This window comes from Pseudophryne corroboree, chromosome 8 (assembly GCF_028390025.1).
Source record: "Pseudophryne corroboree isolate aPseCor3 chromosome 8, aPseCor3.hap2, whole genome shotgun sequence".
NCBI classification, from domain to species: Eukaryota; Metazoa; Chordata; class Amphibia; order Anura; family Myobatrachidae; genus Pseudophryne; species Pseudophryne corroboree.
In genome coordinates this window covers 403340130-403355189 of record NC_086451.1, presented here as the reverse complement: position 1 = coordinate 403355189, position 15060 = coordinate 403340130, and the positions used below count along the sequence as shown (strand labels likewise).

The 15060-nt window shown below is 47.2% G+C and overlaps 1 protein-coding gene across 2 annotated transcripts in view; it reads right to left on the bottom strand.

Moving 5' to 3' along the window:
* LOC134949310 (cytochrome P450 2A4-like) overlaps window positions 1–15060 on the bottom strand; it is a 156396-nt gene that overhangs the window by 137550 nt on the left and 3786 nt on the right. For both annotated transcript variants that reach the window (XM_063937809.1, XM_063937808.1), the window contains one exon: window positions 13909–14071. In XM_063937809.1, the coding sequence (XP_063793879.1) occupies window positions 13909–14071 (163 nt within the window). The remainder of the gene's footprint in view (window positions 1–13908; window positions 14072–15060) is intronic.

Here is a 15060-nt window from a genome sequence, read left to right as displayed (position 1 = left end):
GTGGCTACCTCTGTGTCGGCACTCGGCAGGCAGTCCGTCCAACCATAATTGTATTATAATATATACCACCTAACCGTGGTTTTTTTTTCATTCTTTATACCGTCGTCATACTAGTTGTTACGAGTATACTACTATCTCTTTATCAACCAGTGTACAGTGCGGTAGTTCACGGCTGTGGCTACCTCTGTGTCGGCACTCGGCAGGCAGTCCGTCCATCCATAATTGTATTATAATATATACCACCTAACCGTGGTTTTTTTTTCATTCTTTATACCGTCGTCATACTAGTTGTTACGAGTATACTACTATCTCTTTATCAACCAGTGTACAGTGCGGTAGTTCACGGCTGTGGCTACCTCTGTGTCGGCACTCGGCAGGCAGTCCGTCCAACCATAATTGTATTATAATATATACCACCTAACCGTGGTTTTTTTTTCATTCTTTATACCGTCGTCATACTAGTTGTTACGAGTATACTACTATCTCTTTATCAACCAGTGTACAGTGCGGTAGTTCACGGCTGTGGCTACCTCTGTGTCGGCACTCGGCAGGCAATCCGTCCAACCATAATTGTATTATATACCACCTAACAGTGGTTTTTTTTTCATTCTTTATACCGTCGTCATACTAGTTGTTACGAGTATACTACTATCTCTTTATCAACCAGTGTACAGTGCGGTAGTTCACGGCTGTGGCTACCTCTGTGTCGGCACTCGGCAGGCAGTCCGTCCAACCATAATTGTATTATAATATATACCACCTAACCGTGGTTTTTTTTTCATTCTTTATACCGTCGTCATACTAGTTGTTACGAGTATACTACTATCTCTTTATCAACCAGTGTACAGTGCGGTAGTTCACGGCTGTGGCTACCTCTGTGTCGGCACTCGGCAGGCAGTCCGTCCATCCATAATTGTATTATAATATATACCACCTAACCGTGGTTTTTTTTTCATTCTTTATACCGTCGTCATACTAGTTGTTACGAGTATACTACTATCTCTTTATCAACCAGTGTACAGTGCGGTAGTTCACGGCTGTGGCTACCTCTGTGTCGGCACTCGGCAGGCAGTCCGTCCAACCATAATTGTATTATAATATATACCACCTAACCGTGGTTTTTTTTTCATTCTTTATACCGTCGTCATACTAGTTGTTACGAGTATACTACTATCTCTTTATCAACCAGTGTACAGTGCGGTAGTTCACGGCTGTGGCTACCTCTGTGTCGGCACTCGGCAGGCAGTCCGTCCAACCATAATTGTATTATATACCACCTAACCGTGTTTTTTTTTTCATTCTTTATACCGTCGTCATACTAGTTGTTACGAGTATACTACTATCTCTTTATCAACCAGTGTACAGTGCGGTAGTTCACGGCTGTGGCTACCTCTGTGTCGGCACTCGGCAGGCAGTCCGTCCAACCATAATTGTATTATAATATATACCACCTAACCGTGGTTTTTTTTTCATTCTTTATACCGTCGTCATACTAGTTGTTACGAGTATACTACTATCTCTTTATCAACCAGTGTACAGTGCGGTAGTTCACGGCTGTGGCTACCTCTGTGTCGGCACTCGGCAGGCAGTTCGTCCATCCATAATTGTATTATAATATATACCACCTAACCGTGGTTTTTTTTTCATTCTTTATACCGTCGTCATACTAGTTGTTACGAGTATACTACTATCTCTTTATCAACCAGTGTACAGTGCGGTAGTTCACGGCTGTGGCTACCTCTGTGTCGGCACTCGGCAGGCAGTCCGTCCAACCATAATTGTATTATAATATATACCACCTAACCGTGGTTTTTTTTTCATTCTTTATACCGTCGTCATACTAGTTGTTACGAGTATACTACTATCTCTTTATCAACCAGTGTACAGTGCGGTAGTTCACGGCTGTGGCTACCTCTGTGTCGGCACTCGGCAGGCAGTCCATCCAACCATAATTGTATTATAATATATACCACCTAACCGTGGTTTTTTTTTCATTCTTTATACCGTCGTCATACTAGTTGTTACGAGTATACTACTATCTCTTTATCAACCAGTGTACAGTGCGGTAGTTCACGGCTGTGGCTACCTCTGTGTCGGCACTCGGCAGGCAGTCCGTCCATCCATAATTGTATTATATACCACCTAACCGTGGTTTTTTTATACCACCTAACCGTGGCAGTCCGTCCATAATTGTATACTAGTATCCAATCCATCCATCTCCATTGTTTACCTGAGGTGCCTTTTAGTTCTGCCTATAAAATATGGAGAACAAAAAAGTTGAGGTTCCAAAATTAGGGAAAGATCAAGATCCACTTCCACCTCGTGCTGAAGCTGCTGCCACTAGTCATGGCCGAGACGATGAAATGCCAGCAACGTCGTCTGCCAAGGCCGATGCCCAATGTCATAGTACAGAGCATGTCAAATCCAAAACACCAAATATCAGAAAAAAAAGGACTCCAAAACCTAAAATAAAATTGTCGGAGGAGAAGCGTAAACTTGCCAATATGCCATTTACCACACGGAGTGGCAAGGAACGGCTGAGGCCCTGGCCTATGTTCATGGCTAGTGGTTCAGCTTCACATGAGGATGGAAGCACTCAGCCTCTCGCTAGAAAACTGAAAAGACTCAAGCTGGCAAAAGCACCGCAAAGAACTGTGCGTTCTTTGAAATCCCAAATCCACAAGGAGAGTCCAAATGTGTCGGTTGCGATGCCTGACCTTCCCAACACTGGACGTGAAGAGCATGCGCCTTCCACCATTTGCACGCCCCCTGCAAGTGCTGGAAGGAGCACCCGCAGTCCAGTTCCTGATAGTCAGATTGAAGATGTCAGTGTTGAAGTACACCAGGATGAGGAGGATATGGGTGTTGCTGGCGCTGGGGAGGAAATTGACCAGGAGGATTCTGATGGTGAGGTGGTTTGTTTAAGTCAGGCACCCGGGGAGACACCTGTTGTCCGTGGGAGGAATATGGCCGTTGACATGCCAGGTGAAAATACCCAAAAAATCAGCTCTTCGGTGTGGAGGTATTTCACCAGAAATGCGGACAACAGGTGTCAAGCCGTGTGTTCCCTTTGTCAAGCTGTAATAAGTAGGGGTAAGGACGTTAACCACCTCGGAACATCCTCCCTTATACGTCACCTGCAGCGCATTCATAATAAGTCAGTGACAAGTTCAAAAACTTTGGGTGACAGCGGAAGCAGTCCACTGACCAGTAAATCCCTTCCTCTTGTAACCAAGCTCACGCAAACCACCCCACCAACTCCCTCAGTGTCAATTTCCTCCTTCCCCAGGAATGCCAATAGTCCTGCAGGCCATGTCACTGGCAAGTCTGACGAGTCCTCTCCTGCCTGGGATTCCTCCGATGCATCCTTGCGTGTAACGCCTACTGCTGCTGGCGCTGCTGTTGTTGCCGCTGGGAGTCGATGGTCATCCCAGAGGGGAAGTCGTAAGCCCACTTGTACTACTTCCAGTAAGCAATTGACTGTTCAACAGTCCTTTGCGAGGAAGATGAAATATCACAGCAGTCATCCTACTGCAAAGCGGATAACTGAGTCCTTGACAACTATGTTGGTGTTAGACGTGCGTCCGGTATCCGCCGTTAGTTCACAGGGAACTAGACAATTTATTGAGGCAGTGTGCCCCCGTTACCAAATACCATCTAGGTTCCACTTCTCTAGGCAGGCGATACCGAGAATGTACACGGACGTCAGAAAAAGACTCACCAGTGTCCTAAAAAATGCAGTTGTACCCAATGTCCACTTAACCACGGACATGTGGACAAGTGGAGCAGGGCAGGGTCAGGACTATATGACTGTGACAGCCCACTGGGTAGATGTATGGACTCCCGCCGCAAGAACAGCAGCGGCGGCACCAGTAGCAGCATCTCGCAAACGCCAACTCTTTCCTAGGCAGGCTACGCTTTGTATCACCGCTTTCCAGAATACGCACACAGCTGAAAACCTCTTACGGCAACTGAGGAAGATCATCGCGGAATGGGTTACCCCAATTGGACTCTCCTGTGGATTTGTGGCATCGGACAACGCCAGCAATATTGTGTGTGCATTAAATATGGGCAAATTCCAGCACGTCCCATGTTTTGCACATACCTTGAATTTGGTGGTGCAGAATTTTTTAAAAAACGACAGGGGCGTGCAAGAGATGCTGTCGGTGGCCAGAAAAATTGCGGGACACTTTCGGCGTACAGGCACCACGTACAGAAGACTGGAGCACCACCAAAAACTACTGAACCTGCCCTGCCATCATCTGAAGCAAGAAGTGGTAACGAGGTGGAATTCAACCCTCTATATGCTTCAGAGGTTGGAGGAGCAGCAAAAGGCCATTCAAGCCTATACAATTGAGCACGATATAGGAGATGGAATGCACCTGTCTCAAGTGCAGTGGAGAATGATTTCAACGTTGTGCAAGGTTCTGATGCCCTTTGAACTTGCCACACGTGAAGTCAGTTCAGACACTGCCAGCCTGAGTCAGGTCATTCCCCTCATCAGGCTTTTGCAGAAGAAGCTGGAGGCATTGAAGAAGGAGCTAACACGGAGCGATTCCGCTAGGCATGTGGGACTTGTGGATGCAGCCCTTAATTCGCTTAACAAGGATTCACGGGTGGTCAATCTGTTGAAATCAGAGCACTACATTTTGGCCACCGTGCTCGATCCTAGATTTAAAGCCTACCTTGGATCTCTCTTTCCGGCAGACACAGGTCTGCTGGGGTTGAAAGACCTGCTGGTGACAAAATTGTCAAGTCAAGCGGAACGCGACCTGTCAACATCTCCTCCTTCACATTCTCCCGCAACTGGGGGTGCGAGGAAAAGGCTCAGAATTCCGAGCCCACCCGCTGGCGGTGATGCAGGGCAGTCTGGAGCGACTGCTGATGCTGACATCTGGTCCGGACTGAAGGACCTGACAACGATTACGGACATGTCGTCTACTGTCACTGCATATGATTCTCTCAACATTGATAGAATGGTGGAGGATTATATGAGTGACCGCATCCAAGTAGGCACGTCACACAGTCCGTACTTATACTGGCAGGAAAAAGAGGCAATTTGGAGGCCCTTGCACAAACTGGCTTTATTCTACCTAAGTTGCCCTCCCACAAGTGTGTACTCCGAAAGAGTGTTTAGTGCCGCCGCTCACCTTGTCAGCAATCGGCGTACGAGGTTACATCCAGAAAATGTGGAGAAGATGATGTTCATTAAAATGAATTATAATCAATTCCTCCGCGGAGACATTGACCAGCAGCAATTGCCTCCACAAAGTACACAGGGAGCTGAGATGGTGGATTCCAGTGGGGACGAATTGATAATCTGTGAGGAGGGGGATGTACACGGTGATATATCGGAGGGTGAAGATGAGGTGGACATCTTGCCTCTGTAGAGCCAGTTTGTGCAAGGAGAGATTAATTGCTTCTTTTTTGGGGGGGGTCCAAACCAACCCGTCATATCAGTCACAGTCGTGTGGCAGACCCTGTCACTGAAATGATGGGTTGGTTAAAGTGTGCATGTCCTGTTTTGTTTATACAACATAAGGGTGGGTGGGAGGGCCCAAGGATAATTCCATCTTGCACCTCTTTTTTCTTTTCTTTTTCTTTGCATCATGTGCTGATTGGGGAGGGTTTTTTGGAAGGGACATCCTGCGTGACACTGCAGTGCCACTCCTAGATGGGCCCGGTGTTTGTGTCGGCCACTAGGGTCGCTAATCTTACTCACACAGCTACCTCATTGCGCCTCTTTTTTTCTTTGCGTCATGTGCTGTTTGGGGAGGGTTTTTTGGAAGGGACATCCTGCGTGACACTGCAGTGCCACTCCTAGATGTGCCCGGTGTTTGTGTCGGCCACTAGGGTCGCTAATCTTACTCACACAGTCAGCTACCTCATTGCGCCTCTTTTTTTCTTTGCGTCATGTGCTGTTTGGGGAGGGTTTTTTGGAAGGGACATCCTGCGTGACACTGCAGTGCCACTCCTAGATGTGCCCGGTGTTTGTGTCGGCCACTAGGGTCGCTAATCTTACTCACACAGCTACCTCATTGCGCCTCTTTTTTTCTTTGCGTCATGTGCTGTTTGGGGAGGGTTTTTTGGAAGGGACATCCTGCGTGACACTGCAGTGCCACTCCTAGATGTGCCCGGTGTTTGTGTCGGCCACTAGGGTCGCTAATCTTACTCACACAGTCAGCTACCTCATTGCGCCTCTTTTTTTCTTTGCGTCATGTGCTGTTTGGGGAGGGTTTTTTGGAAGGGCCATCCTGCGTGACACTGCAGTGCCACTCCTAGATGGGCCCGGTGTTTGTGTCGGCCACTAGGTCGCTAATCTTACTCACACAGCTACCTCATTGCGCCTCTTTTTTTCTTTGCGTCATGTGCTGTTTGGGGAGGGTTTTTTGGAAGGGACATCCTGCGTGACACTGCAGTGCCACTCCTAGATGGGCCCGGTGTTTGTGTCGGCCACTAGGGTCGCTTATCTTACTCATACAGCGACCTCGGTGCAAATTTTAGGACTAAAAATAATATTGTGAGGTGTGAGGTATTCAGAATAGACTGAAAATGAGTGTAAATTATGGTTTTTGAGGTTAATAATACTTTGGGATCAAAATGACCCCCAAATTCTATGATTTAAGCTGTTTTTTAGTGTTTTTGGAAAAAAACACCCGAATCCAAAACACACCCGAATCCGACAAAAATAATTCGGTGAGGTTTTGCCAAAACGCGTTCGAACCCAAAACACGGCCGCGGAACCGAACCCAAAACCAAAACACAAAACCCGAAAAATTTCAGGCGCTCATCTCTAATTCTGATGAGGTTATATGCTCCTCTCAGATCAATCTTAGAGAAAATAACAGCCGAACGTAGCTGATCAAAGATGACAAAGATCAGCGGCAGAGGGTAAGTATTCTTTACTGAGATTTTATTCAGAGCTCTAAAGTCAATGCAGGGTCTGAGTGAACCGTCCTTCTTCTCTACGAAGAAGAACCCTGCACTTAAAGGGGATTTAGATGGCCTGATAAACCCTTTCCCAAGGCTTTCTTTCACATACTCATTCATGGCCACAGTTTCAGGACCAGACAATGCATATAACCTTCCTTTAGGCAACGTGGCACCAGGAATTAACTCAATGGTACAATCATAAGGCCTATGGGGAGGCAAAATATCTGCATTGCCCTTGGAAAACACATCAACAAAATCCTGGTATTCCCCAGGAATATGTGCGGAACCGGCGGCAGCTACTCGGATAGGAAGCGTAATACATTCTTTATCACAGATGGTACCCCATTGTAGGATCTCCCCGGACTGCCAATCTATGATGGGATTATGAAAGGCCAGCCAAGGGTGACCCAGAACCACAGGAACTGCTGGACAATGGGTAAGGAAAAACTCAATCTTTTCAGAATGCAAAGCTCCCACCGAGAGCAAAACTGGAGGTGTACATAGAGAAATAACCCCATTGGACAAGGGACTCCCGTCTAAACCATGCATGGTGATACACCTATTCAAGGTTAGCTGAGGAATACCTAAGGCCTTGGCCAATGTTATATCCATAAAGTTTCCTGCAGCTCCACTGTCCACAAAAGCTGAGACCGAGGAACAGAGGCTGCCATAGGAAACTTTAACAGGAACCAACAGTGAATTATTTGAGGAGATGAGCTGCAGACCAAAGTGAACCCCCTCACAACTCACTTGGTCAGGAAGTTTCCCGACTTGTTTGGACAACTACGGGCAAAATGTCCCTTACCTCCGCAGTATAAACACAGACCAGAATTTTGCCTCCTGGTTCTTTCTTCCGGAGACAATTTGGAGAGACCTATCTGCATATGCTCCTCTATGTCTACAGGAACGGAAGGAACCCAGGAAGAGGACCCGACAGATGCCCCTTTTTCAGCCCTCCGCTCTCTGAGCCGACGATCTATCTTAATAGAGAGCTCCATGAGGTTATCGAGGGTCGCAGGAGCGGGATACTGGAGGAGACTGTCTTTTATAGATTCAGATAAGCCGAGGCGAAACTGACTGCGCAGGGCTGGGTCATTCCAGCCACAGTCGTTCGACCAACGGCGAAACTCCGTACAATAATTCTCTGTGGGATTCCTACCCTGTCTAAGAGCACGCAACTGACTTTCTGCGGATGCCTCTCTATCAGGGTCGTCATACAATAGCCCTAAAGATTTTAAAAAGGCGTCTACAGACGATAAGGCCGGATCGTCTGTCTTTAAACCAAAAGCCCAGGTCTGAGGATCCCCCTGGAGCAGAGAAATAATAATCCCAACCCGCTGAGCCTCTGTACCTGAGGTAACTGGTCTTAAACGAAAATACAGTTTGCAAGATTCTTTAAAATTAAAAAACTGCTTTCTATCTCCAGAAAAACGGTCAGGCAGATGCATTTTTGGTTCAGGGACGACCCTCGGGGAGGTCCGTAACAGATCTTCCTGTGAGCTCACCCGGAGGGACAGATCCTGAACCATCTGAGTAAGTTCCTGAATCTGACTAACTAGAAACTGGCCAGGATTTGGCCCAACACCGGTGGGATTCATGAGGCCGACAAAAATCTCCCAACTGAATAAGTGAAAAAATTAACTCTTGTTCAAATTTTTTCTTTTGTGGGCCGGTGATAATGTTATGATTCCTGAACTCCAGACCGGAGGAGATCTAATGACAGGGATCTGAGTTCAGGAAAATAAGCTGGTTGTGGGAGCTGGAAGGCCTAATAACCCCTGGCGCCCTAACTCCGTTGTCTCGCCCGTGTTATCAGAAATCCCCTGCGAGACTATGGTTGCTTGAGCCCATGGCAGCCGCGTTCGAAGGGCGGATTATGTCTGCCCAACCCCGATGCCCCCGCAGGTCTTAATGGGAGACAAGGGGAAATCCGAGACAGGGTGATAACAAGGGGCCCTCTGACTAAGCAACACGGCCAGGGGTTACAAGCTGACTAACTAAATCAAAAGGTATGTGCGGACTAGCCGCCAGGGAAAAGGACAACCAAAGATCCACTGATCCGACACTCCTATCCGGCACCGCTGGACACCAGAGTGGATCTGTGGAAGCGGAATCCTCCGCAAAACTCCAGAACACAATATAAACAAAATAATAAACAGTAGCGGACAAGCCGCAACACACGGCTGCGCCGTGACTCACGAACACCACCAGATGTTAAAGGTGCTCGGTCAGACTCCAGGAACAGATGGTAACTTCCGAGTACAGGATCTCTGAGGACAGGAACAACCGAATAGACCGGGACTGGGAACTCTCTGCAGCAGACAAGGCAAACAGGAAACTATCACCGGCGTCTGTAGGAAGTCCTGAGGATGCCTTTATTCAGGCATCCTCCAATCAAGATCCAGACAGGATAATCAAAAGAAATGCCGTGCAGCTTGCATGCTGCACGGCCAGCACATAACAATGAGGATAGACCCAGCAACGGGGAACGCGGCTGCACGTGGCGTCCCCGTTGCTAAGGCCAGAGGCGGCTCCGTGCGCCCGGCGTCTCAGCGTTGCCAGGGAGCCGGCGGCTGAACGCGCCTGGCGTCCCTGGTTGCTAGGCGCCGGGCCGCACGGCCGAGCGGACCCCGGCGCCTAACATACAGTGCCCAACTGTATAAATGTGTACTTTTGCCAAAAGAGGTCCATATGCTATGTTTAAAAGAAAGCGTTGTGGATGTTAATTAAATGTGTGCATTAAGTGTATAGAGATTAAATTATAAAAAGTGGTACCTGTAAAAAAGAAAAAAATTGTTATTAGTGATATAATGTTTACACTCTTTTGAGTGGATGTGGTGAAAGAGGTAGCCAGCAACACTTTAATTGTCCTGAATTGCCGTGGTTTCCTACCTTTCCCTATACTTTGCTCTGGGGCTGCTGAGAGCGCTGAGACCGCTAAGAGCCGCTGGGAGAGCCGCTGAGAGCCGCTGGGAGCACTGCGGCTCTGATGGTTTTCCTCTGCGGTTGTTGGCAGGGCTGGCAGTGCTTGTGTGTCCCGCTGTGCCCTGGGCTGGCAGCGCTTGCGTGTCCTGCTATGTCCTGCGGGCTGTACGCCGGCGTGATGTTGATCCCGGCTTCAGGTGCAGCAGGTGTTTATTCTGCTCGTGTTGCGGCCGATGTTATGGCCGTGCAGAGGGCTTCCTCCTTGAAGTGTAAATGATCTCCAACGCATTTCATGCACTTCAATGCACTTTTTCGAGGAGTAAGGTCCATATTCTACCCAGGGCGCCCCTCCCCCCTGCGCCCTGCACCCTTACAGTGACCGGAGTATGTGAGGTGTGTGGGAGCAATGGCGCACAGCTGCAGTGCTGTGCGTTACCTCAGTGAAGAAAGGAGTCTTCTGCCGCCGATTTCGAAGTCTTCTTGCTTCTCATACTCACCCGGCTTCTGTCTTCCGGCTCTGCGAGGGGGACGGCGGCGCGGCTCTGGGATCGGACGACGACTGTGAGATCCTGTGTACGATCCCTCTGGAGCTAATGGTGTCCAGTAGCCTAAGAAGCAGGACCTAGCTTCAGAGACAGTAGCGGTTCTTGCCCCGGGCAAGCAGGACTTTTGCCCGGGGCGCCGCCTTCCGGAGGGCGCTGGCGCCATCCGGAGGGCGCCGCACCATGGCAAGATCCGCCACTGCTGCCCGCTGTGTCCCCCGTCCGCCTCCGCTGCCCGCTGCCGTCCCCGTCCTCGGCGCCTCCTGTGAAGGGAACTAGACGCTATGCGTCTAGTTTCCCTTCGTGGAGAGTAACTGCTGAGCGGTGCGCGATGACGTCATCGCGCACCGCACAGCAAAGGTCCTCTCCACGAAGGGAACTAGACGCATAGCGTCTAGTTTCTCTTCGTGGAGAGGACCTTTTGCTGTGCGGTGCGCGATGACGTAATCGCGCACCGCTCAGCATTCAAGCGGCGCTTTCAATGTACAGGGGGCGTGACTCACCACGCCGCCTGTATTAGGCCACGCCCCTTTCCTGCCCGGGGCGCTCTGCGCCCTTGAACCGGCCCTGTTCAGAGAGTAGGGCTGCTTCTCTCCCCTCTGTCCCACGATGCAGGGAGTCTGTTGCCAGCAGAGCTCCCTGAAAATAAAAAACCTAACAAAATACTTTCTCAAAGCAAGCTCAGGAGAGCTCACTGAACAGCACCCAGCTCGTCCGGGCACAGTCTCAAACTGAGGTCTGGAGGAGGGACATAGAGGGAGGAGCCAGAGCACATCAGAATCTAAATTCTTTCTTAAAGTGCCCATGTCTCCTGCAGAGCCCGTCTATTCCCCATGGTCCTTACGGAGTCCCCAGCATCCACTAGGACGTTAGAGAAATATTGCAGCTTCTACTACAAAAACTTCTACTGTTGCTACTACTACTGCTACTCTACTACTACTGGTACTGCTACTACAACCACTACATTACATCTTCCACCACTACTACTAATACTATTACTACAACAACTGCTACTACTACTGCTGCAGCAACTACTACTACCACCACTAAGCTTACTTCTGCTGCTGCTACTAATACTGTTTCTACTACTGCTGCTACTACTACTACTACTACAACTGCTGCTGCTACTACTACTTTGAGTACTACAACTATTACTACTACTATAACTTCTACTACTACTGTTTCTACTACTGCAGCTACCATCACTACTGCTACTATAACATCTACTGCTGCTACTACTTCTACTGCTACACTACCACAACAACTACTGCTTCTACACTGCTGCTACTACTTCTACTACAACTACTACTGTAAGTACTACCACTGCTACTACTATAACTGCTACTGCTGCTATTCCTACTACTACTACTACTACTACTACAACAATTACTACTACTACCACTACTACTGCTACATTACTTATACCACCACTACTACTACCGTTACTACTACTGCTACAATTATTACTACTACAACTTCTACTGCTGCTACTCCTACTACTACAGCTATACTAAACCTAATACTGTGACAACTACTACTACTACTACTACTAATAATAATAATACTTTGACTACAACAACTATTACCACTGCTACTACTACTGCTGTTGCTACAACTACTACTACTACTGCTGATACCTGGGGGGCCAGAATGTGTTGTATTTGGGGTGGGTGTAGATAAAAAAAAAAAAAAAAAAGATTTTGGTGCTCCCCCCCACCTTTATCCCCTCCCCTGCCAGGAGCGCTTACATCCAGATCATTGCAGAGACTCTGACTTCAAAACTCTGGCACCGCAGAATGCTGAGCCTGCTGGGTAAACTTGCCTCCTCCCAGAAATGCCTCTGTGAAGACCTGGCTGGACAGTACACAGTGCAGTACACTACGGTACCAGAGTTTTGATGTCAGAGCCCCCACTGTGATCTGGGGGTAAGAGCTCCCCCTCCCCAGCACCTGTGCCTCTGACATGTTTGGGGGGGCATGTTGCCCATTCTGACGCCTCTGGCTGCTACACTACTACTGCTACAGCAACTACAAATGCTACTACTACAAGTACTACTATTGCTGCTGCTACTACTACTACCGATGCTGCTGCTACTACTACTACTACTACTGCTGCTGCTACTAATTCTACTACAATGACTACTATTACTTGTACAACGTCTACTGCAGCTATTCCTACTACAACTAAAGCTACACTACTACTACTACTACTACCACCACTACTACAACTACTACTATCACTGCTACTACTGCTGCTGCTGCTACTACTGCTACTACTTCTGCTGCTGCTAATACTACTGGCCCTCATTCCGAGTCGTTCGCTCTGTAAATTTCTTCGCATCGCAGCGTTTTTCTGCTTAGTGCGCATGCACAATGTTCGCACTGCGACTGCGCCAAGTAAATTTGCTATGAAGGTAGTATTTTTACTCACGGCTTTTTCTTCGCTCCGGCGATCGTAGTGTGATTGACAGGAAATGGGTGTTACTGGGCGGAAACAGGCCGTTTTATGGGCGTGTGGGAAAAAACGCTACCGTTTCCGGAAAAAACGCGGGAGTGGCTGGAGAAATGGAGGAGTGTCTGGGCGAACGCTGGGTGTGTTTGTGACGTCAAACCAGGAACGACAAGCACTGAACTGATCGCAGATGCCGAGTAAGTCTGAAGCTACCCTGAAACTGCTAAGAAGTTTGTAATTGCAATATTGCGAATACGTCGTTCGCAATTTTAAGAAGCTAAGATTCACTCCCAGTAGGCGGCGGCTTAGCGTGAGCAACTCTGCTAAATTCGCCTTGCGAGCGAACAACTCGGAATTACCTCCACTGTTGCTATTACTACGACAACTACTGCTGCAACTCCTACTCCTACTACTGCTACCAAAGCTGCTGCTGCTGCTTCTACTACTTCTACTACTTTAATACTACTACTACTACTACTACTACCACCATCTTTTCATTAACAATTTTTTACCCTAAAAAAAGAATGGATTTATACTTTTTTTAATCTTTTTAAAAATAACAGATATTATGTTGAATATTTTTTAAGGATGTGTATTGTATTTTGCACTTTATTAATGTAATGTGACACACTTTAAAACTTAAATAAAAATTGTGATAAATCCTGTATTGGATTTATAGTATCTTTTTTGATTTATGATTAAAGTCAAATTATTCTAAACTTTAAATTTCATGGTGTGCATGTATGAAAGATCATGTAAGGACATAGAGTTTTGTTTTCTGTGAACTATGGACTTTGATAGAGCATTACTATACGCCCACCCGGGGTGCTGCTCTGTGTTGGACTCCTGCCATTCCAGTCACGAACAGTTAGGGAGCCATGTACTAACTGGAGATAAGGGTAACAAATGGAAAAAACAGAGAAAATCTCTGTATATATTGCTTCTCGATATGTACTAAAGGGATTTCTCTGCCTTCTGCCTGCTAGGGCTAAGTGCAGGTTAGAATATATAAAACTGTAGTATTTTAGTATTATTGATATATTTTTAAATATCTTACCGTAATCCTTTAAGAATATAGAAAATGAACCCAACTTTCCTCTGTCACTAAACGTATCACTGTGATCAACCAACGCCTCCTTCACTGCATCATAGCCAATCAGAACAACAGCACGAGTACTGCCCAGGTAGATGGTATACACTGGTCCATACTGCTCACTCAGCTGTGGAGACACATATTCATTATATTGCATTACATGTATAACATTGGAAATCCTTAGACGCCATATTATAGGTTCACATAGTGAATAAATTATCATCATTAACATTTATTTATGAGGCACCACAGATTCTGTGGCGCCATTCCGTCAGCAATAGACAGAACATGTAAGCATAGAAGCATGCCAGTAACATCTTACAAATACATAGAGTAAAAATCCATCTCTTTGAGACATAAGAAAAAAATATTTATTTCAGAAGACACAAAGCAGAAAATAAAGAAATACGTCCATGTGGAAAAGGAGAGGAGGACAGGAGACTGTAAGAAGAAAGGGCCCAGCTCATCAGGGTTCGGAGAAATAGCAGATGATGGTTGTGGTGGGAAATGAGTCTATGGGTGTTATGCACACCAGTGCCTGCAGGAAAGTACTGGTGTCAGAACTGTTATGCACTCCAGTGTCTGCAGGAATGTACTGGTGTTTGAACTGTTATGCAAAACAAATGGACTCACAGACAAACTGGGGAATATGACATAACGTACACAGAAGGTGATAGGGTAACAAAATACACACAAAGTGAACAGAGAAGCCCAGAGGCTAAGGAACTGGGTATCTCCCTTGTATTAGAACTGCTCAGATGGAAATAGCAAGATGTTGTGTTTTAATACGTAGAGAACCCGAAATGCTGTTGCTAAGGGCAACAGCAAAACCCTAAAGGGTTACCAACGGGTGTGGCAGTAAACTCCTTGGTCAGAGATGGAATGATAGACACAAGGAGAGCCTCCACAATCCTGATTCTCACTTGCAGTGCACAGGTTTTAGCTTACTGCCACTAAACTGACCCCTGACACCTAGCACAGTGAGACAGGATTAGACAGGCAAGTCTTAGAATACAGCCGCAAACTTGCTAAGTTCACAGAGTAGTAACAGAACCCCAGCAAGCTAAACGACTGACTCCAGTCTTACTGCTAGGTCTGGATTGGCAGAGTGTAATA